The sequence below is a fragment of the Seriola lalandi genome, unplaced genomic scaffold (assembly GCF_002814215.2).
Source record: "Seriola lalandi dorsalis isolate HSWRI2012SDOR001 ecotype SW California unplaced genomic scaffold, Sedor1 jcf7180002054735, whole genome shotgun sequence".
NCBI lineage: Eukaryota > Metazoa > Chordata > Actinopteri > Carangiformes > Carangidae > Seriola > Seriola lalandi.
Genome location: NW_019525288.1, coordinates 1,536,591 through 1,560,299, shown reverse-complemented (window position 1 = coordinate 1,560,299; position 23,709 = coordinate 1,536,591). Strand labels below are relative to the sequence as shown.

Genomic DNA, 23,709 nt, shown 5'->3' with positions numbered 1-23,709 from the left:
TCGACAGTCACACTTTTTTTGGTTTCACACACACACACACACACACACACCACCACACCCCCCCCTCCCTCCACCACGAGTTGGACGTCTGCCTCCAGCATCTGGAGCAGATTGCGACCCTGCAGTGTGCCAGGTAGCAGGACATTAACAGCCAAGGCCTTATTGTTCAGTGATGAGCTGTCAGAGCACACACCCTCGCCCCCGTGTGTGATATCAACCTGCCTCCATCTACCGTCGAGCACACACACTCGGTCCCCGCGGAGCGCTCTTCCTCTTTAGCTCAGATATAAATCAGAGGTCTCTGAAAAACGGGGAACAAAGAGATGGAAAAAATGTGAAGTTAATGCTCATAAAGCGGGAGCAGAGGTAGCACGTCTTTGTTGACAAAAGCCTCCGTGTGAATGGGATCCATTTGTTTCGTCATAAAAGACAAAAAGTCCTGCCTTGTGATTTAATCACAAGGACACAGTAATATTGTTTTGAAAACAAAGGCTATTTCTCACAGTTCTTTGCAGGAATACTTCTGCACCGCAGACCAGTAAACAATAGACTAATAGAGCAGTTTCAGTAATGGACATCTCCAATAAAGGTCCTGATATTTCTTTTCTTTGCTTTGCTTTGTGTATGGAGAGCTGGCAGTGCATTCCTCTATGTATTTTCCTCTGCTGTCTGTTACTGGGACAATTAAGACACTGGGTTGAATACAGAGTAACACCTCATGTGTGTCTAATGCTGAATTCAACACTTTGCTGCAGTAGCTGTAAGCATTTCTGCTCATGAATTAATAGCGTGCCGCCTTATCAACAGGGCCTTATTTCATATCGACTTCATGACATACATGTGGACCATATCCATGTTGAGCTCTGCTCCAGAAGAAACTTAAATTCTCTGTAGCAGGAGTGTGGGTGGAAACAAAGACTCTCATATCTTTGTATCATTGTCTTGGTTTATCTTACCGCTGCAGGCTTCTGACAATATGTGTGGTACCTTCCCGTTCCTTTGATTTTTCCACTCATTTGTTAACTAAACATGCTTCCCATTTACTGCCACAAAGTGAAAAATGTAGTAGTCATTAAGTATTCATTACTTGTGGAATTTGTTTCTTCTTTATGCACTTTTAGCCCGGAAACTATTCTGAATGCGTAGGTAGGTTGCCTTTGGAATATTGACAGTTTTAGAAGGCAACATTTATGCTGTTCAGTGTTTCATTATTTATCAAATCGCAAAAAAATGTTACAGCCAGTCAATCTGCCCCTTATCTTTAAAATAGTCTTTAAATATTTCATTATGCAGTATCATTTCATTATCAAAAAATGCATGACATTAATTGGTCTTTACTGTCTGTATCAGGGAGTTTGTAGCCACAGAAGACTCAGCGCCTCTTTATAAGTGGAAACCTACCTTTTAGCTCCTGACCTAAGCTGAAAGCTAGGTGTGAATATGCTCTCATTAATCTCATCTCCCACAGTAAAAGGTCTGAGTCTGGAGGCTCCCTGAGAATTAATCTAAATAGCTCTTTCATTTCTCTGACGTAAACACAAATGTCTCCAACAATAATGTGGCGCGCTGCTGGATGCCCTGAGACCTGAGAGCTTTGCTCTCTTATCATTGTCCCCTGTAATGTTGTCCTGCAGTTTCTGTGGAAACCAAGCCGGCCTTATTAAAAAAAAAAAAAAAAAAAAAAAAAAAAAAAAAGTTTCACCTTCTCTGAGTCTGCCCTTTACCTGACAGCCAAGATAAACGAGCAGGGTCCTGGGAGGAAGGCAACACAAACATGCATCTCTGCTCAGTGGCCCGTGCTCATTGGCTCTCTGCTGGAAGCCCTTATTTACCTTAATGCTGGAAGGTGGCGGGAATGGGGGAGGCTTGAGGAGGAGTAGCCGGCGGAAGGTGTATGTGTGTGTGTGTGTGTGTGTGTGTGTGTGTGTGTGTGTGTGTGTGTGTGTGTGTGTGGGTGGAGGGTGTGGGTGGGGGGGTTGTGATTACTCACAATACCTCCCATCAACAACCTTGAACCATGCAGCAATAAAAAAGAAGAAAAAGAAGCAAACAACTCTTTCTGGCCCCCATAATGCACACGGGCCAGATGATGTCATATGTCACCTTCAGCTAATGAAGGTGATGATGACATGCATGAGCGCCGCATACGTTCACCATCTGCTCGGTTCCACAACGCTGGAGCTGCTCCCCTCACAATGCTGCAGAGAGGAGTCGAGGCACGTCTGAGCCACAGTACGCGTGTCCCTCGACGCGTGTGAAAGACTCGCCGCCTGCATCCAGATGAATCACCGCGAGTTTAATCATACCTTCACACGGCAAGCTGCTAAAGTGACGACTCTCTGAGGCCGCTTATTTTGTATCACCTGAGAAACAAGGATGAGTCGGCTGATGTGGTCACCTGAAGAAAAACCAAAGTAACTTTTGAACAACATCACCTGTTTCACATTCTATGTTAATATAATAAATCATGTGGTTTATTTAAATATTAAGTATTACAATAGTTTTTTTTTTGTCAGTTTCTCTTTCATTTAATTAAAGCAGCAGGGCAGGTCACAGTGGAGCAAGGTGTTCTCTGGAAGATTTGAATGTATTTTAAGATATGAATGTTAAAAAGATGCAGTGACAAAACAGGAAACTAATGGCACCAGAAATTAATCCATGTGATTTTTGAATGTATAAAAATATGTAGCATGTTTTCCCGCACTTGTGCACTTGGTTCATCTCCGCTAGGGAATTAAGTTGTTGCAGTAACAGCAGACCTAATGTTTCAATAATTAATGATGTGAGATATTTAAAGAAATATGAGTCTGTTTCAAGTAGGAAGACCAGTGTTTCAAACAAACACACCAGAGTGAAGCTGGCTGTGAAACAGGACTGCAACCAATGATGATTTTTATTTACAATTAATCAATACATGTATGATGCAAGGTGCGAATCTGACGTCTTCAAACAGTCGACAATTCAACATTATCTACAGTTCACAGTGATATGAAACCCAGAAAAGCAGCAATTCCTACATTTTCAGAAGCTGGAACCAGAGAAGTTTTGACATTTTTTTAATTATTAATTGTTAATTGTCTGTCGATTGACTAATAGATTACTCCGCTAACTGTTCCAGCTTTAATGTGAGATGTAATTTCAAAGTTAGATTTTGATCATTATCGCAGCATTTCAGATTCATAGTCAGTCGGTCATTCCACCAATACGATGTCAACCGAATATAATTTTAACAATTGATTAAGCAGATTTGGTATTAAAAATCAAGAAGCATTTGTCATGTACACTTTGCAGTTGCACATAAAGTTAGAGCTCAAACAATTAGGCAGCTAATTCATAAGTCAATCAATGGAAAATTAATCAGTAACTGTTTTTTATATTCAATCAATTCAGGTACGTAATTATTCAAGCAAAATTGTCCAAAAAACAAAAAAACAAACAAACAAACAAACAAAAAAACAACAACTTCAGTGTGAATATCTTTTTTGTTTTGGACTGTTGGTTGGACAAAAGGACTCATCGTGATGTAGTTGTCACCTGGGGCTCAGTCAACTTCAGTTGGGCATTTTTCATTATTTATCATTATTTCATTATTTGCTGCCAAGAAAATAATGGGTAGATTAATTGATAATGAAAATATAATTGTAAGTTGCAGCTGTACATGATATGACTGATAACACCAGTTGTTCTGGCTTGCCTGTGGTCATTTTCACGTTTAATTCTGAGGAGTGACAAATTACAGATCGATTGATTAGTTCTACTTTCCCATGTACTTTTCTTATCTGACAAGTCAGAAGTCAGTCGGTGTAGATGATAAACATTAGTCCAGTTTTTCAACATTCTCTTGTTAAATAGTCTGTGAAACAGAAATGCCAATTTAAAAAAAAAATTCCTGCAGGTGATGTTTATTCTTTATTTTTGTGTTAATACTTGAGAGGGAATTGTTTTTTTTGATTGATTACTGTGTGAAGAGAAAGCCACTTTGTTGTGGCTGCAGGTTATGAAAGTTGTGATTGACAGGTGCTTGACTTCAGCTGCTGAGCCGAGTGTAAAAAGTCGAGCGTTGGTGACTGAAGATGATCTTTAGATAACACCAGATGACCTTTGAGAGCAGCTGAAACTATCAGTCTCCATGGGGGCTACTCTCCTCCTCTTGTCATGTCTTGACACCCCCCCCCCTTCCTCTTTCTCTCCCTCTTTTATATCTCCTTCTCTCTTTCTCGCGCTGTGTCTTGCGAGTAGAGTTTCTGTGAGTTGGCAGCCTGTATCTGATCCTGAGGTAATTTACTGGTAGCGATAAGGAAGTGGTGCGCACAGTCTTTCGTTATAGTCCTTTCTGACAGGGCAATCTGAAGCCCATAGAGACTAAATTGGAGGGAAATTTTGACTCCAGATAGAAGGGAAACATGCAAGGTTATTATATATAAATTCAACAAACTGAGATTGAGTGGAGAAAAAAATCACCTGTGACTGCTGGTTTAATTTTTAGAGACGTGCCTATTCTATTGACTTAGGGAGTGGAAATAACAGCTGAGTAAAGTGAAGGCTCGTGGTCTATTTTCATGTTTGTTAATGAGCTGTTGGAGACCTTCGCTGTAGTGAAAAATTTGTGCTTATTTACACAACTTTTATTGTCCACTTAATCCTGATTTTGTTTGTGGGAAGACAGAGACTTTGACTCCTTTGCCTTTGCCAGTACAATCTCAAATCATCATATATGTGCATACTATATATAGTACATGTGTGTATGTGTGTGTGCACGTGTGTGTCGAGTCCACTTTTGCCCAGCAGAGCTCTTTTTTTTCTCACAGGCAGACCAGGCAGGCCAGGGTCATTGCCTCAGGGGTGTCTTAGAGAAATGCCTCTCTGCTGTGGGCGAGAAGAAATATGAAAGAGACCCTAAATCAAGACACAGAGTCCCATGAATCATGTCAGCAGCTGGGCTGAAGAAGAGGGATGGGACCATCTGTAGCAGCATATGAATGGCTAACTGACTCACAGTGCTGTTGACACAAGCTGAAGAAGTGTGAAGAGGTTGTGAAGATTAGCGCTGCTGCTTGCTGCATAGCCTGGAAACCTGCTTCAGTCAAAAAATGAGAAAACCCAAATACGCTGCATGCTCCATTCGTCACTCTTGACGTTTTACAGAATTGCACGGAGGAAATGTTTTTTTTTGTTTTTGTGTGTGTGTGTGTGTGTGTGTGTGTGTATGTGTGTATGTGTATATGTGTGTGGGTGTGTTATAAAATAAGATGAATTCTCATTACAGTACATCTATAACACTTGAATTCACGCTGCATGAATTCATCTTGAAATTTCTCAGCTTTTTTCCCACGTTAAAGGCTTTTTTAGTGTCGAGTGAGCAGCTATGGATGCATAAAGTGCTCCACAGAATATTTAGAAAGTCTTTTAGTCACAGCTGTAAAACCTTTGAATGACAATGTTGTTTTCTTGGATATGGGTTGCATTTTGGACATAATCTTTAAGGTTTTGTTTGGTTGCTTGATTGATTAGTTGATCCCTAACAGGAAATTAGTCATTAACTGATAACTGATTAATCATCTCAGTTTTTCAAACAAAAACGCCAAACGTTCAGTGGTTTCAGCTTCTCAGATTTGCATATCTTGGGTTTTAAACTGTTGATACAAGCAATCTCAATATGTCACCTTTCTGGAAAATTGCAATGGCCCTTTCCCACTGTTTTTCCTGACATTTTATTAAATAGAAAAAAAAAACAATTACTCATTCAATTGAGGAACAAAACAGCAGATTCATCGATAATGAAAATAATTGTTATTTACAGCCATAGTTTTGTTTCAAAAGTATTGGTTTTACATTTGTTAATATTATTTTTCATTCTGTATTTATTGCCTGTATTATTGGTCTCATTGTCAGGTGCATCACTCATGGTTGGCCTCTAATTTATCAACTAATTGATTTGTATTGTATTGAACACATTGGTAGGTGGGCTCCTGAGCTACTCTTAGTGTTGTATTGTGCAGAAACGTCTCTACTGTGTCTTGTGTTATTTGTCACTGTGCAAACTTGCTTCTCCTTAATTAAGTAATCTACTCTAATCTAATCTTTCCTTATCGAGTGTCTAAGAATTGAGGCTGTTGCATGTTGCACAGATGGATTTGGGGCTATATGACTAAACTTGACCCTGTGTCTGTGACGCCTCTATTGTCAAACTTTGTTGGCTGTTAATGTCTGTGGTCTGTGATTTACTGAAAGTTTTAGTGGGAATAATAAAAAAATAAATGAAATTTACGCTTGGGGTCAGGCAGGTAGAATGAGAATTAATTGTCACTCTGGAGCAAATGATTTTGCCCTCTAAATTGAAATAACAGTGAAGGCATTGTTTTGACATTTAAATTGCACTGACACTGCATTGTCGTAAAAGAACCTTGTGGCAGTGGTAAATTAGTCTCTTTGAGAAAGCACTGAATCTTAATCGCTGTGCCCAGCGGTGAGGGCATGTTGTTAAAGCACAGTAACAGGACAGATGATAATCACAAAATTTCACGGCCGACCCCAGGGCTTGTTATCTAAAAGTTTCACCAAATAGATTAACCCATCAGAACCACTGGCATACAAGCCATGCCAAGGGCACCAAGTGGTATTCGGGAAGGCGGAGGCGTTGTCAAGCTCATAAATAGGAGGTATTGTTCATGTAATGGAACTGCAAAGTTGTGGTGAAGGATAATGCACAGTCTTTCTCAGATAAATTATGATGATCTTCACTGAGTGTGTGCGGAGTAGGCCTATTTGTACAAGGCTGACAGTGGGAAGATGAATCACTCCCCCCTCCCGAAAATCTATAGTCAACAAGGAAGCATATCATAGTTTTTGCTAATAAGGATCAGCCCAATTTGTGCTCTTCAAACGAATAAACATGTGACTTTAATCTTACTTTCTAAAATGGTGCGAACACATCCAAAACAGCATGTGCTGTTTGTTGAATGTTATGTTGAATATGCTAATACTGAATTAGCTACAAAAGCCCATGCATCAACTTTTTTTTCTTTTTTTTTTTTTTGTAACTGCTCTTGTTTGTTTACTATTCAAGCACATCGCTTCTTATCCATCTTTAATTTAATAAATGTTTTGTTTAAAGCTTTTATGTTTAAAAAAGAAAAAAGAAATGCACTGCAGCTGTGAGCACAGCATCCAAAAAGCTGGTGTGTGTTTGAATTTTTCTTTAATTACAAAAGGAAGTTAAACAGTGTCTCCTGCCTGAGGGGAAAACATACTGACTGATTTGGCATCAAACAGAGGGAGATTGAGAGATAGGCATAATTGTGATGGACCTTCGGGGAGAGCAGCAGTAGTCTTAAGAGCTGCAGTAGCAGTAAGAGGTGCACTTTAGCAGTGGTATTATTCTCCTGCGATTGGCTATACAGAGATGAGTGTGGGGAGATACTGTGTAGAAACATAAACACAGATAAGCCCATCTGAGAATGAAGGGAGGGATGCTATGTGATCAGTCAACTATAAAATTGACTTAGACCGAGCAGTTTTACTGTCTCTCAAGGAAGATTGGTGATATGACATGGAAGGAAAATGTGAAACAATCCTACTATATTTTATCTCTTTCACTCTCAGCTCTGTCAATGTAGCCAGACAAACCCTAAATTTATCAGTTTCTACAGAAGGGTGACAGATTAAAGGAAAAACCAACATAAAGTGTCTTAGTAAGGTGTTGGGACACCACGTGCTGCAAGAGCAGCTTCAGTCTACAAGTCTCTGGGACTCCACTGGAGGGATAAGTCCCATTTTTCCAAAAGATATTCCTTCATTTGGTATTCTGATGATTGTGTTGGAGACTGGGGTCTAACACATCAGTCTAAGTCCCCCAAAAGGTGTTTGTTTGGGTTGAGATCTGGTGACTGACGCAGTGGTCATTTTCCCATCCAGCATCCATGTTGTTTAAATAACAAATACACTGCATTGTTGCCACATTGCTATCTTGAGGAAGTGGAATGCGATTGACCAATAAAAACCTTGTCTGCAGTCAGTGGCGCAATATTTCAAGGGTGCATTATCAAGATAGTAATATGTGCCTAGATCGGTGGGTGCACAATGCGTGTACGCTGTCTGTTATGCACAAGCAGAATGTGCTGAAAATGCACTTCAGATGTTAATATGTTCAATACAGCTTTCAGAAGGTTGGAGCATTCTTTGTGGCATATTATGTGTTGCGTAATATTGCCAAGCATCATGGATGTGTCTTGGCCATAAATGAGGCTATACAGAGAAGCGCTCTTTCCCATTACTTGCAATCCACCACAGTATTTCCCATTCATCATCTAGACTAAGTTTTTCCCACCGCAGTTTCATAATGAACCAAAAATGTATTTACGCTTAGATTAACATAAAGGATGTCAAATGTTGTGATTTGTGAAATTGATTCTTTGTAGAACTGTGTGCTGAGCATTGATACACTCTGCCCTATTTTGCCCCTTGGGGTGTGCAGAGCTGCTGCGTGTGTGTGCTGGGACTGGGCTCACTGGCCAGTTACAATATATAATCAACTTGCCACAAATGGGATCTAATTCTGTGAAACACTGCGCCATTAAAATAGCAATCTGCCAAGGTGCCAGCATGCCAGGGAATGGGAGATGGTTTATGGGACCGGTTTATTGCATGTTGCACCCAAAACAGTCCCATGATTAATTAAAAGATTAAAAAGAACCTTTTTGAACCATTCACCTACTGGGGCCTGACAGGACCATTTTTTCTGCTGTCAAATTAGCAAAAGTGGATATGGATATAATTGTACTTAATGTACTTGCTCCATGCGCATTAGACCATGCACTTTGGACTGTTAAGATATGTCGATGTATGACATTTTATGGCAGGTTTCGATTTTGTGTTTTCAGTTCTGCTAGTGGGGCTGCCCATTTGTTTGCATTTGCATCATAGATTGTGCCTTAAACAATGTTTAAGGTATCTAGATACTAGTCTGGGTGGTTTCTCTATCTCCTGCTATGAATTTGTGCATGTGTCAGCATCACCAGACTCTTCCTTTAACTGATTTTTGAGGTTCACTGACGGGGTTGTGGGGGCCATGTTCCTTGATTTATGGAAAGCATTCAACAATGTTAATCATAACACCCTACTGCATACACTTAATTTCAATTTTTCGACTTCAACAGTTTTCATTCTTAACAAATCCTACCTCTCATTCTACTCCCAACTTGTCAAAATCAATAATTATACTAAATCTGAGTCCCTATATCTATTATCTGGTGTCCCCCGTGGCTCTATACTGGGCCCAGTCCTGTTCTGATATCTGTATGTATGCTGATGATACAGTCACTTTTACTCACACTAAAACAAGCTGCAGTTGCAAACAAGCTAAGAGATGTAAGGTCAAAGGTAACATCCTGGTTAAACCGATGTTGTTTCCAATTGAATATGCTGAAAACAGTTTGTATGTTTTTCTCCAAAGGCCACAGTGGAGATGTAGAGCAAGATTTTCTCATCTCAGGAGAGGGACTACACGTTCTCAGAAAACAGACATTTAGGAGAACATTAAGATTCAAAGCTCAGCTTCAAAATCTATTAAAAGGGTCTTTAATCTGACATAAATGGAGGATTCTCTGTCTGTCTTTCTGTCTATATTTCAATTTTCTCGACAACCGCTCATCCGATCGACCTTAAACGTTGTGGATGTATTGCTGAGGACCCGAGGAAATGCAGTGTTGAAAGGTTTTTGGATTAGTGGTTCTTCAGAAAGCTTCAAACATGTTTTTCTACATGTTACCTGACAGTGGAACTCAACTGCGACGTCACTTTCTATGCTGTCAACCAGACACTATCAGATCGGAGCAGAGCAGCCAAGACCAGCAGCCAACCCTAGCAAAAGTGCAGCAAAAGTTACAAGTTGGATGACACAGGCCAAGCAATCGGCTCCTACTGATAGAAACATTTTTACCAGGCATTGCAATAATCAAATAAAATTCTATTTGGTAAACATCAGGTTTATCAGAAACATACAGAAATTATTTTTCAAAGCCAAGAAAAATCAATGCGAGTATATTTTTTACCATTTAAACAATGCGTCATAAAGCAGGACAACTCGCAGCAGTGTGAAAACATTGAATAGATTACAGGCTGGTACGTGGTCTACCACTGGCTTCATTACAGTTCATATCTCAAACATGTGCTATGATTTAAGTTTGCATGCCAGGTGCTGTAAATCCTTGGTTGTTGCTGCAAAACACAGGATCTCTGTCCGCTTGTGATGTTTTTTCGAGGTTGGCAAAAAGCTTTTTGGTGCATTAACCACCAAAACAACTCTCTCGCAAGAGTTAACAACACTAATGTTCACATTCATTAGTTGCATTCACAGATACAGTTCACTGTTCACCAAAAACATGAGCTCTTTTAGCGTGTTCATACACAACACTGCTTCCAATCAGTGGTTCTCTCCCACATCACCTATTTTCATTAATCTAATACATGTTTTATAGCCTTAAAACCACTGGAATCATTATACAAACAAGCACTTAAAACTTTAGACAAGAGCCGTTCAGTTTTTGCCATATTCTAAGAGTAATCTGCACAATCCCACAGAGAAAAACCAAACTATCTTTTCCTTCAGAGCATCCACATCAATAACATACAGTACCACAATCAATTAGTGACCCTATCCTATTATTCATTAAAGTATAATTTTAAGAAATGGCTTATCGAGAACCAACAATGTCAACACTGATTCTATTTTTATGCCTGTTTTTGGCTTTATCATGCTAAACTGGTGTTGACTTCTATTATGAGGAAGTCACAGAAAATGCAGTGTGTTTGCCAGTGAGCTTAGCACTTACTGCTGTCGTTCATCAAAAAAGCATCTATAAAACAAAGCAATGGTCCTTTTTTGGCTTTATTTGACAGTGGATCAGTTTGAGACATAGCAAGGAGAAATGGAACGAAAAGGAGCAGCCACAGTGAGCTGTTAGATGAGGAGCTGCAGGCGACAGGCTGCACATCTCTAACTTCTCAGTGAGGTAACCAACTCCTTTCACTGTGCCCTGCAGTTTGCAGACTCATGCAGCTTAAAATCTGATCATGGTTGCTCACAGAATGATGGAAAAATGGGCAATTACTGCCTGACTTCTTGTTTGTTTCGCTACCCCCAGAATTCTGTGACTTGTAGTATTAACCCGCATTTGCTGTTTCCACTGGTTAACTACACAGTCACCAAATCAACCAAAATCAAAATCAAGCAGGACCTAAATCTTCCAGATTGCCTGTGTTATATGTTGTATTTATTATAACAGAACTATAGTAGGCCTATATGCTATTATTACAAGGTAGTATGTTTTAAACTATTGTATTACTCCTGCTATTTTTTGATGCCTAACAACATCAGGCAAAGGGACTTTTGGACTTTTGACTTACTTGGGTGAATTTACATTTATTTAAATGTTGACTGATGTACATTGTCCCTTTTTCTAAATAAATAAATTAATCGATTAATCAACCAATATGAACCTGCTACAGTATTGATATTTTTGTTGTATTGTACAAAACAACATTTCCACCCACACTTTCTGCTCCTCTGCCGCTGCACTTATTTGCCTTCCAGTGATGACTGTCATTCTTTTAAATTTGGTGACACACAGACTATTTAATCTGAACAGACCTCTAATTCATCTCAAATCACTCTGACTGGTGTTTGGCAGCCGTCATTCACCTTAAGCTTTCAAGGCCCCGCAGGAAGTTTATGAGCTGCTTTACCATTAGCAGCTCTTTTTTCTTTTGGCCTATTCAGCCGCTGTTACGCTTAGCGAAAAGAAGAATGAGGGTGAGAGCAAATATCCACAAACAGTTTCACAGGGGTGATTAGACTGTTGGTTATTTGGTCTCTTTTGCCAATGTGTTGTTTACTGATGTGGATCTACACTGTTCTCTCTGAGGTGTTGTGCGGTGGATCTCAGTGTCTGTGGATGTAGGAACAACAGATGTGGGCACTTGTTCCTGCTGGTAGAGATGTGAGGACAAACGCCTGGACACAGTGTAATTTAGAGCTTTAAACTGGACCTTAGTGGTGTCTGCATGGGACTTTAAATCAGTGTGTGGCGTCATCTTTAATGATTTTTTTTTATGTAATATATCTCATTATTATTGCTGTAATATTTTTTAATTAAATTTATATTAGTGATCTGCTTTTGTTCAGGCTGCCCACTAAGTACCTATTTGTCCTTATATGATTTTTTTCTGAATTATTATAATACAGTACTCACATACTGTGAAAACATCCCTTCCCAGCAAGGGATGAGGGCAGAATTTGATCATGTGCAAAAAAGCATTCTGATGTTTATCTGAAGCCAATATGAGGCTACTAAAGTGCTGGTCTCTGGCTAAGGGAGACAACCTGCTAGTTGCATGTATGTTTTTTTGCAGGTTCCCAATACCAACAGAAACATACATGCAACCACAATACACAATACTGGCATGGCTTATTAGGACATTGGGTCTGAACTTAATGAAAGTTTCACTGTACAAGTCAAAATGTCTCCTGGGAAAAAGGTCTATTGCAGGCTAATTTCTATGCAGATAATTTCTCTGTCTTTATCTGTTTTCTTGAAGTTTCGTGCAGACATCAACATGGACCGTATGTGTGAATACCTTCACATACACAGACAAGTGTAAACATGTGCATTTCTGCTATCCCACCCTATGTCGGTGGCCATTTCTGTTTTGAAATATCTCACGGCCTTAAACTGCAAAGACTGAATTTGTTGGCCACTTGGGGGCAGCAGAAACAAGTTGTGAACATAACTTTGACACATCACCTTTTTAGTTGATAAACTTAACTTATTAGCAAACAGTTGCTACATCATCGTTCATTTGGAGTCGTGTTTCTGACCACCTGTGCGTCCAATGTTCGCTCTCCTTGCAGCTCTGTTTTTGGTCTCCACTAATTCTTGAGGGAGACATCTGTCTCTTTAGCTCCTAAATGCTCCACTATGTTCATCTGCTGCTGTGTGTGTATGTCCTTTGGTGCTGAGCAGAGAGTGTAAAGTGGGTTTTTAGAGCATTTTTGCTGAAGGCAGTTTCCTGCTGTGGCCAAAGATGACGTAATGAGAGGGGTGAGGGTGAAACACAACAGTAAAGTTGCTGGCTGGACGGCTAAACGATAAGCTGAAACTCACCGTGAACATCCATAAAGCCGAAGGGACCTGCATATTTGGGTGATAGTCATGCTTTTCCCACTGTCATATTGTTGTCACATTGTCATTTGATACATTGTTATACAAATATTGATTATAGCTGCTTTAGGTGAGCTAAAGCCTCATATTAGATTTGGCTGACCTTTTCAATGCGTCTTTACATGGAACAAGGACTCTGGGTTTTGTTCCCTTGCTAACATGACTACACTGTATTTCATACAACCTGACTAGAGTGTATTAGAAAAACTGTATTCCTGTTAGGATGAGTTCTCTTGATGGCAAGTATATATAGAGAGGAAGGATTATTGCGACCAACAATTTTGATTGCATGACTTTTACTTGTGATGCAATATTTTTGCTAGTTTCACATCAGTAAATGAGCTAAATAAATCCCCCTACCACTGCCCTGAATGCACAGATACAAATATCCGTTAACAATAATAACAACATGCCATGTTATGGTTTTCTAGCCAATTTACACTTACTCTGCCAGCATTAGATAAAATGGGTACAGATCTATCAGTGCTCACCTTGATGTATTTTAAATTGCTGCAGAAATTGTGTGCTTTCTTCTTCTCATACTTTTGATAAATAATGGACGATATTTTACAGTCAGTGAGAATTGCAGCATTGCTGAGCATAGCACTGACAAATTACATGTTAATATCCGGCTTAAATATCTCACCACCAAAGTGCTGCAGCATGCTTCTTCAAGCCTTATTGTAATCTGTGTGTGCTCCTTTTGGCTCCATTGCTGGGCTGGATAGATGCCTTGTTATCAAACAGTGGTATTGGGAGAGGAAGTCCAATCATTTCTCAAGTGTTTACTTTAGACCTGACATCCTCGCTGCCTCGGCTATTTGATAGCCTGGGAATAAGGGTGTTGCCCTAGGCTTGTTGATTTGTTTATGCATGTTTACAGAACTCTTCATAAATTCATAATCATCCTCTCAGTGATTTTCCTCTGCATCTCCAAGAGGCAGGTGTTGAAATTTGGACAGGCTCGGTCAGCGGATGAAGATGGCAAAGATGACTAAGCCTCTTAAGTTTTGCGCCAGAGAGGAAAATCATCAGAGCGATGATTTTGATAATCTGCATTGGATTGAGACCAGAAAATCGGTACATGAAGTTCTGCGGTAAATCTATTTGTGTTGTGCTGTAAAATAAAACTTCCAGACAGATGGAAAAGATACAGTATTTATGCATTGTAAAAAAAAAATACACCAGAACATTATTTTGGATGCAAGTGTGTTGATTACTGATATCATAAAATCCCTGATGAGTCTTTTATTGTCTGCCCTGCTCTTACCACATCTGTTTAATCCTGAACATTACTGCCCTTGCGGGACATTATCATCTTTTAAAATTCCCTCTTTCGGTGACCATCTGCTTTTATGAGGCCATTGTACCTCCTAGATAGCCAACTTTTCCATTTGTCCTTATTACCTTCCATAAAGCTCAAATATTTAGGAGATGTTATAAAAGTTCCATTGCTATTTGAGGACCTCTGATATCTATTTGGCATTAACAGTGTGCCTGATGCAGTAGCTCACACAGAGCCACTTAGCTTTGCAGGGGAAATTATTGGTACAATATAACACACTCTTTACAACCCGAGTAATGGATTTCTGTGAATGTGAGGTAGGTGTTGTTTTGGGCATCAGTGTGAAGAGAAGTGCCAAGCCATATGCTGGCACTCATTTATGTGAATCTGTTTAAAACATTGGAAGAATGCTGTTTATATAAAGTTTGGTCTGGATGTGGACAAGCGGTTTTTGATGTGGCTATCACAGTGAGGGCGGTGCACCGGGGCGTTATAGCAAGAACTGTGTCAGAAAGAAGACGCATCAATAAACCATCCAGCAGTCAATGCTCGTTCATCGGCTTTGTTTTTCCATACATGCATCATTTGAAGTGCAGGTGCATTATTGAAATTTGTCACTGACTTTGATATCATCACCCTAAGTCCACTGATAGTGCTGTAACTGAGATAACTTTTGAATTAATAAATTCATGTATTGACTTGACCCCTGCACTTTTAGCATGCTGTCAGTTCTACGTCGCTCACACTGTGCTCCTCTTGTGTTGGGGTCTTGGGCCTCTGTGCCATTGTGCGGAGCGTGTGCCGTAATTTCCCCAAACAATAATGCGTTTGTAAAAAAAAAACATGAATGAGCAAACATCAAGTGCACAAAGTGCTCCCCCTAAGCTGTTGAGTCATTGTTAAAGAGGCGGAATGGGCACATAAACCTGAAGTAAGAGGCATTACAAGTGTAATCAAGTGGAAAGCTCAAAGCAAAAGAAAATTTAATATCAAATAGTCCAACTCTGTCTCCTACAAAATATATATCTCGCTTTCACAATAGCACTTACCCTGAAGCCATCCACATCCTAAATGCTTCACTGGTTGTATAAACAAGCACATGCACTTTAATCTGGCACTTTTGCACTAACTGTGTTTATTATATTATGACTGTGACTGTTTTTTTTGGGGGTTTTTTTGTGGTCACTTGTGTGTACTATGTGTTTATATGTTTGCTGTTGTTGAGCGCACCAAAACAAAGTCCAATCGACTGTCAGGTTGATATGGCAATTAAATATTGACTCTCTTGAATCCTTGAACATTTACTAATTTGCTTTGTCAAATACATTTTGGAAGAAGCATAATTTGCTGCCTGCATTACACTCACTGGCAGGCAGCGTTCCCAACTGTAATCCAGTGCTTCAGGTTAACCAAACGTAACCACAGAAACATGGCACAGAAACATGACATTTTACGGATATATCAGTATGAACATTCCTTGTTCTGCTGATCTAAAAGAAAAAGTAATACTTAATATGTGACATTACTTTTTACCAACTGAATCTCACCCAAAAGCACAAATACAGAAATCTATCAGTTTAAGTAACTCAGACTTTTCCAACTCTGGCAGATTCTTTTTGCTCATGTGGGACCACAGTTCTCAGACTGAAATCTGCCAAATCGTCACCTACTCGACACAAACATAAAGTAAATAAAATGTAAACATGTAAAATAAAATGATAGATGATAGCCGTTAGAGTGCACTTCCTGCAGAGTTTTGCAGTTCTGCAAAACCTTGTTTTTATGAATCCGTAATGAATCTGTCTTCATAAGAGCAAGCCCCCCCCCCCCCCCCCCAAACATCTCAGTATGACAGCGTAAGTACAGATTCCTGACACAAAATGCCCATTACCCACCGACCAACTACCAGACCATATTAATTACAGCTGCCACCTTGTTCAAACAGCTCTGTCTGGCTAATTCCATAGTGTCTCACTGGCACAAGTCAATACAACTTCAAGGCTCAGGGCTTCCTAGTAATTGGAACAAACATGGCAGTAGTGATGTTTGGAGCTAAATCTTTGCCAGAGGCACTGTTGACTGCTGTTGTATTATCCTCTTTGTCGCAGCTCTCAGTAAAGGTACACAGTTCTAGATATACATACCGGCAAACCTTGTAATCCTGATTATGATAATCCTTTATGAAAATACCTTATTACAAACGGTCTGCCAAAGTTTTGTCAGTCAATTAATTTATCTGATTCAGAGTTTGTGCACAAGGAAATAAGTCTTTCCAAAAGATATCTGAAAACTCCGCCTTACTGTACATATCGTGGAATGTAAACATACACTTATTCACTGCAGGAGGTATGGAAATCTTGATGTATTATTTAATTACAGTGTTGTGTCACCGTGTGTATCGCTATCTTTATTACCATATTAACTCTGGGTTATTGCACCAAACAGATGCTTGTTTGAAGCATGGCCCTCTTGTTGAGTTTACACATTAAACTGCACATGTTGTATTGTCTTGCCTGGAGTATTTTCTGTCCTTTTGAGCTTAAGTGAACAGGCTGCTTTGAAGTGGCGGCCTCTTCCCAGATCCTCTCTGCGCCCAGCGATGAGCCAGAAGGACTTTTGTTTCCTCAGTGACAACTAAGGCAGGTATTGCCTTCTAGTCTACTAACCGCAGGGCTGCTTTGTTTCCCACTCAGCCAGCCATGAACACTGTGCATGGTCGACCTCCATTATCTCCCGAGCCACTGAACTCCTCTCGCCATAACATTTTGATGAAGGGGCTCTCAGGAAAAATACATTTCTACATTCAGACATCCAACTGTTTGTAAAATCCAGATCCAGATGTTTGTTTAAAAAAAAAAAAAAAAGAAAGAAAGAAAGAAAGAAAAGAAAATAAACAAACATATCAGCTTGATAAATAACTGTGAGCATAATTTGCTCATCCCGTCTTGTTGCTTTCATTCTTCTTTAGCAGTTTTAAAATAGCCAGCTTAGCATTTAAGAACAAAAAAAATGTTTGAACATCGTCTTATATAGCACCACAGTAATTATTCATGTGAACCCACAATTGAAAGACAGATGGTTTGACTGCAAATAATGAACAGACATGCTCAGTTGCAACTCATTATTGATACCTCAAAGGCAGCAGAAGCGTAGTAGTAGATCTGAAACAGTATGAGCAGTCTGTGACATGCTAGTTAAACGATGTCATGAGCGTTCAGCAGCCATCAGTCAACTGCCTCCAGGAACTACAGCGAGCAGACTGAAACACTGCATTTTGGCAAATTTTGAAAAATGTATACAATATGAAATCTAGCTAAAACTGGTCACTATTTGGAATTCTGAAAGAAAAATCAACAACACATGCCAGCTATAACGAAAACACAGCAAAAATAGGAAGCAGCCAAATGCATAAACGCCCTTCGAGATCACTACACATCAGCGACGGTAACCGTGGTGCCAATTTCAAACATCTGTAATTGCTATTTATGTAACGGCAATACATAATGATGAACCTGCTAACCTCTGTGCCTCCTCTAGGATGTTTTCAATCTCTACTTCCATACCTCTACATTTGATTGTGCTTTGCGTGTTTGGGTGTGTTTTCTGAAGTTGCGAGCGTGCTGTGCGACAGTCAAATTTAAGCCTAACTCTTAAACACTCCTCGTCCTCACAGTCCTCATCAACAGGATACAGCGAAGACGATGCACTTGAGACCAAAAATATTGCAAATACGAAGCATCATATTCCGCGCAGTAGCTTGCATCTATGTTTTATACACGACCGCAGTAGCAGAGTAGATAGAGGATGTCAGGGAGAAGAGTCATGCTCCTCCTGTGCCATGATCAGAGTAAATTGCCTTGACGTGCCAGTCCTACACTGTCCTGAAGTCAAGGAATAAGGCCTCAGAATTCTTTGTTCCAGACGTGAAGGTTTTGCACTTACAGACAAATATAGCTGAATGAGGTGGGGATAAGAGCCAAGAATAAAATGATTGAAATTTTTAATCTAGGGCTGAACAGCAGTGTGAGCAGAGATGAGATGCAAACCAAGCGTCCCTTTGGAGAGAAGGATATAGATTGTAGGATCCCGCTGCTGGTCCACAGAGACACAGGCAATCACTCAGCTGTTTGATATCCTCTTGTAGGTTGTGCCTGATGCTACTGTATGCTTTTTACTCATCCTCAAGAATATGTAATGACTATGATCAATGTTTTTTTTTTTTTTATCTGTGACACCTTTTAAGGAGCACACCCTTATTTTCTGTTGTCGCAACCCCCCGAGAGTCTTTGTGTTGTGCTCCCAGCCCTGCAGCATGGTACAAGAGTTTGCATGTGTTTCAGGTTATGGATCCCAGTGGCATAATGAAATACATTGCTTACTGAATGCAAGAGGAGCTGCCCCTGTATTTATATGTATGTATGTGTGTTTATCTGTGTGTGTGCATGGATACTAACGATATTTTATATGTGCTTCACGTTTAACTACATTTAAATTCATGCTTGCAAGCGGTTTTCCAAACGTAAAAACACTTTTTGATAATAACATACAGGATTTTTTTATACAGATGTGTGGCTGCACACATCTTCATCGGGTGGAACTGGGCACAGATGGCTCTGATGTAATCTCTTCAATCTGCTATTAATCACAGTCTACAGAAAGGAGGGGAAAAGACTGCAGTAAAGGTCATGAAGAGGTGGATTTTATATTTGTTACGTAGGATGGCATCTCATGATAACTGTAAGCAAGCTAGGAGTTTATCAAAGCCTGCAAGTGCAAGTGGGCCCAGTCATTTCTCTTTACTGTTGATTTTTAACCTTTATGTTTTCTTACCAAGTGGACCCTTAGCAATTTATAGTAGTGCCAGACCCAACAAGGACTATCTTCCTTCCAGTTATTACACATACAATCTCAATCTCAGCAGGTGTGTTCAGGGATTAAACAGAGCTGGAGGCCGCTGGATCATAGCTCCGGTAGACACGGTTCAGGTGCAGCTTAGTCCCAAACACGTCTGACTCCAGCCACAGGCGCCTGCCGCATCGAGCAAACAGGGTCTTTCACTTTCACTCTTACAGTTTGGGTCGATCGGTAGTGTTCAGACGTGCACAAGAAAGCCGAGTTTTTCAAAGAAAAATCTGAAAAGTTGCTGTTGACATGCACTGTGATAACCCGGTTACTGTAAAATCCATCGCGCAGCTGGAGATGATGTTTTCCAGTCTTTTTCCATTCAGACTCTTTCATGTGAACAAACCTTTTCCCAAATTCCTCAATTTTGGTTGAACAAAGGGTCAACCCACCAGCATAGTTTTAATCAGAGCACGTGGAATAAATTGATTCTTTTAACATCTGATATTAAAATTAATTTGAAAGGAAATTAAATGACACGAGTCACACGCATGATGGAGCAAATCTCAACCCAAATGAAGCCAACAAGAAACCTGAATAAAATCTCACTTGAATTTAATCATCTCACAGATTGTGTTGTTTTTTCCCCCACTAGTTATTTTTTATAAATCAAACCAATGCATTTTTATAAATTTAGCATCTGTGCTTTAAATTACCAGAGCGCCGCTATTGCACAGACAGATTTAAAATGTTCATTTTAATATTTCATTTGACGTAGCTGCCAGAATACAGACGGCAGCCGCAGCTCAGACGACGAGGACAGAGGCCACAAAAGAAGAAGAAGAAAGAGCCTAATAAGAAAAATAATGGCGATAACAGACCAGTGATAAAAAGTAGAAAAAGGATGTTGAATGGCGGCTGTATCTTCCCAAAACTAATCATATTTAGGAGCTCAGATTTGCTGGAAATTAACATCAAAATTGCGTTTGAACGACAGACATCCTGACTGAATTTGAATTCTGCCACCCACCTTTTCTTTTAAATAAATTAGGCACCTATGCTTCCTGCACTTTATTTATTCATACATGTTTTTTTCTTTCTGACCTTGTGTGGCTTGAGGAGCCTTAGCTGCTACAGAATCACCCACCAGTCATCTTAGCCTGTCACTGATTGTGTTTTTTTTATTTTATGTTTTATTTTTAATTCTCTGATCCAGATATTTTAAGCTCAAAGGGACATCGGGCACAACACCTTAGTGGTCCCCTCCTTGTCAGATCTGCTTCAAAAACACACACTCAGCAGAACTTTCAGCCATGAGTGACTTTACCTTGATCTACTAGTTTGATTAAATGATATGCTGGTGATTGAGATGTGAGTGCATTGTGCTCACTCACCAGCTGCCACGGTCAGAGTCATTACAGCTGACAGACTGGACTGAAACTAAATAGTCAGGAGTCCTTGAGGTGAACTGAAGCCTATTACCAAGCTATAACAACAACAGACTGCTTTAAAACAAGGATTAATGCGGCATATTGAAACGTTACGGCACACATTGTAAATGAATAGCTGAGTACAGTGTACTGATGTATAGTTTTGATAAACCATAGATGTAATGGCTTAGAGCTGCAGCAGAGATGCTCGTTCAGGTGTATCATCTTATGTCCACGACACAAATCCCACTTTAACCAAAGGATGGTTCATTTGTATTCTTACAAATGAACTATTCCATCACCTTCGTCTGAGTTCAGAATATTGAGGATCTTTTATTGTTGCTCCAGAAGAGAAGAGGAGATAATAGTTTGGGTTTTATTCAGATTCAGAGAGTGTCGACTGAAGTTCTCAGTTCCTTTACTTGAGAAAAAAATACTATTCGAAATACTCTATTACAAGTTAAATGTACTTGAAGTACTTTTTGTATATATGACATTATTAGATTGTTAATACTGACTCATCAGTGTGTAAAGAGTAGTTTATTGTTGTAGCTGCTCGAGATATATACAGTTAGATAGTTTATATAGATCAGTGGTTCCCAACTTGTGGGGTGGGGCTCACTGGTGGGCCGTGAAGGTATCGCATGTGGCGGAACCATCATTTGCAGTACAGTACAATTCTGGTGACAAGATTTAGAAAATAATAAGTTATAAAAAAAAAATTTAACACAAGATGATTCTTGTTTATTTTTGCATTTTTTTGTATTAAGACTTATCGCTGTTTTGCCATCGGACCATACTGTATACTTGTTTGCATTCTCAGTCTGATTGCGAACTGAAAAATTAAATCCATGGCAAAACCTGGAGCATCAAAACGGATTGGCAGAACAACTAACAACCAGTAGACAAATGAAACTTGACCAGTTTCCCCAACCAGACCCTGTTTACTTTTAAATGATCATCAGCCACTTTATTTGTTAACAATGTATGGTGTTTTATAAACTACAATCATTCAATCATATGTTTTATGAATTATGAACAATCTTAATCTGAAAATTAACTATTAGCCACACTTCTCAAATAAATGTTGTGGAGTAGAATAAAGTGTATTAAAATGAAGTACAAGAGTTTGTGCTTAAATACAGTAGGTTACTTACTGTAGTTACTTTCCACCACTGGTATTTCTCATTTGATACTTAAACATGACAAGAGGATACATGAAAATACTCACAGACTCGACCCTCTTTCTTCTGCACTTTGTTCACAGCTACACCCTCCGCGTGGTCGGCAATGGGATCAAAGCTCAAAGCGCCAACCCCGAAGTCAAAGTGAAGGAAGCAGATCCTGTGATTAATCAAATCATTGACAAACTGAAGCACATCAATCAGGTGAGACTCTCTCATTCTCTGTACATATTTGCTGTATGTACATTATCCAATTTCCTCTTTTATTGAAGCTCTCACTTTGTTTTAATTCCATATTTCCATCCCTCATTCTGTCAGACACATGGGAATCGTCTCCTAAGGCAATCTGCTAATTCTCTTTGTCAGTCTATGGAACATAAAGTAGCTCCTGTCAGCTTTTGGCTTGTTCTTTAAGGAGCACTGACTGCTGCCTTGTAAAGAAATGACTGCTCACAAAGCTGAAGCTCTTCACACTTTTCCTCTGAATAATCCTTGACAAAATAATTCATTTATATCCTCTATTACCAGTAAGTACCGGCTAATAGAAAACTAGTCTCAAATGCAAAATCATCTCCAGGCAATGAAAAACAAAATCAATCATTACACATTTAGAAACCCATTTGATCTGGTTTGTGTGTCTTCATATTTACAAAATCCTTTTTCTGCTCTTTGTCAAAATCAATGTAGCTGTTCTATCAGTCAGTCTGCTTTGATGCACATTTGTGCTGCTGTGGCTCCTTTCAGAGCTGTTTATCTCTCACGATGATGAGATTAGGGCAGTTTAGGGGAGCGCCTTTTCTGCTGCAGCTTCAATAACAGCTGCTGTAGCCACCTCTGTTGTTTCACTGCAGCGGCAGCAGCAGCAGCAGCAGCAGCAGCAGCTTCGCGCATCTGTTGCTTGGGTTCCCCAAGTGGCAGGCTGAAGGCCAGGTCATCTCTCTTGACCTCGCGCTGACACCCCCTCCCTGACTAATTCACACCATCTGTGGGATGTCAGAACACATAAATCTATATCATAACAATTTGAGAGCTCCTGAGCTACCTTGTTGACATTCACCGTGTCTGCTTTCACCGTTTGCATCTTAAACGTGCTTCTTTGAACGTCCTTGTGGTTCTGTGGATTTTTACCTACAGGAGAAACGCAGGTTTATGAGCTTGGATACTGAAATTGTTTCTCTGTTGCACATGATTTACTGTAACTCCTAAGAAACAGATCATCAGCTCAGCCCAGATTATGTAATCATAATCTGGGCTGAGTGTAACTTCAAGCCCTCTGTTTTTTTTCCACCCAATATCTGTCGCACATACTCTTCTCTCTTTGTGTCTGTTCATCTTCTTTTCTGCTGACAGTTCATTCTAATAAAAAAATTTTAATGAATGTCATTATCTTACAACCTGTTCCTCTTGTTCTTATATACCCAGTCTTTGGTTAAAAACCGATCAGTAGTGAGTGATTCACTCATTGATCCCTAGTAGAATCATATACGTCACGGTCAGTTATGGACTTTGAGATGTGACTTCAATACTAACATCTGCTTCAGTACATATACAGGTGAAACTCAAAAAATTAGAATATTGTGCAAAAGTTCATTCAAGTCAGCAATTCAACTTCAAATGTGAAACTAACATGTGATATAAACTCAGTACATGCAAAGTGAGATATGTCAAGGCTTTATTTGTTATAATCTTGATGATCATGGCTTACAGTTTTTGAAAACCCCAAATTCAAAATCTCAGAAAATTAGAATATT

General features: G+C 39.6%; 1 protein-coding gene across 1 annotated transcript in view; it reads left to right on the top strand.

Annotated features, from left to right (window-relative positions):
• Positions 1 to 23,709, top strand: part of gpc5a (glypican 5a) — a 124,564-nt gene that overhangs the window by 37,071 nt on the left and 63,784 nt on the right. Inside the window, exon 7 of the mRNA XM_023424302.2 lies at positions 22,042 to 22,162. Coding sequence (XP_023280070.1) covers positions 22,042 to 22,162 — 121 coding nt within the window. The remainder of the gene's footprint in view (positions 1 to 22,041; positions 22,163 to 23,709) is intronic.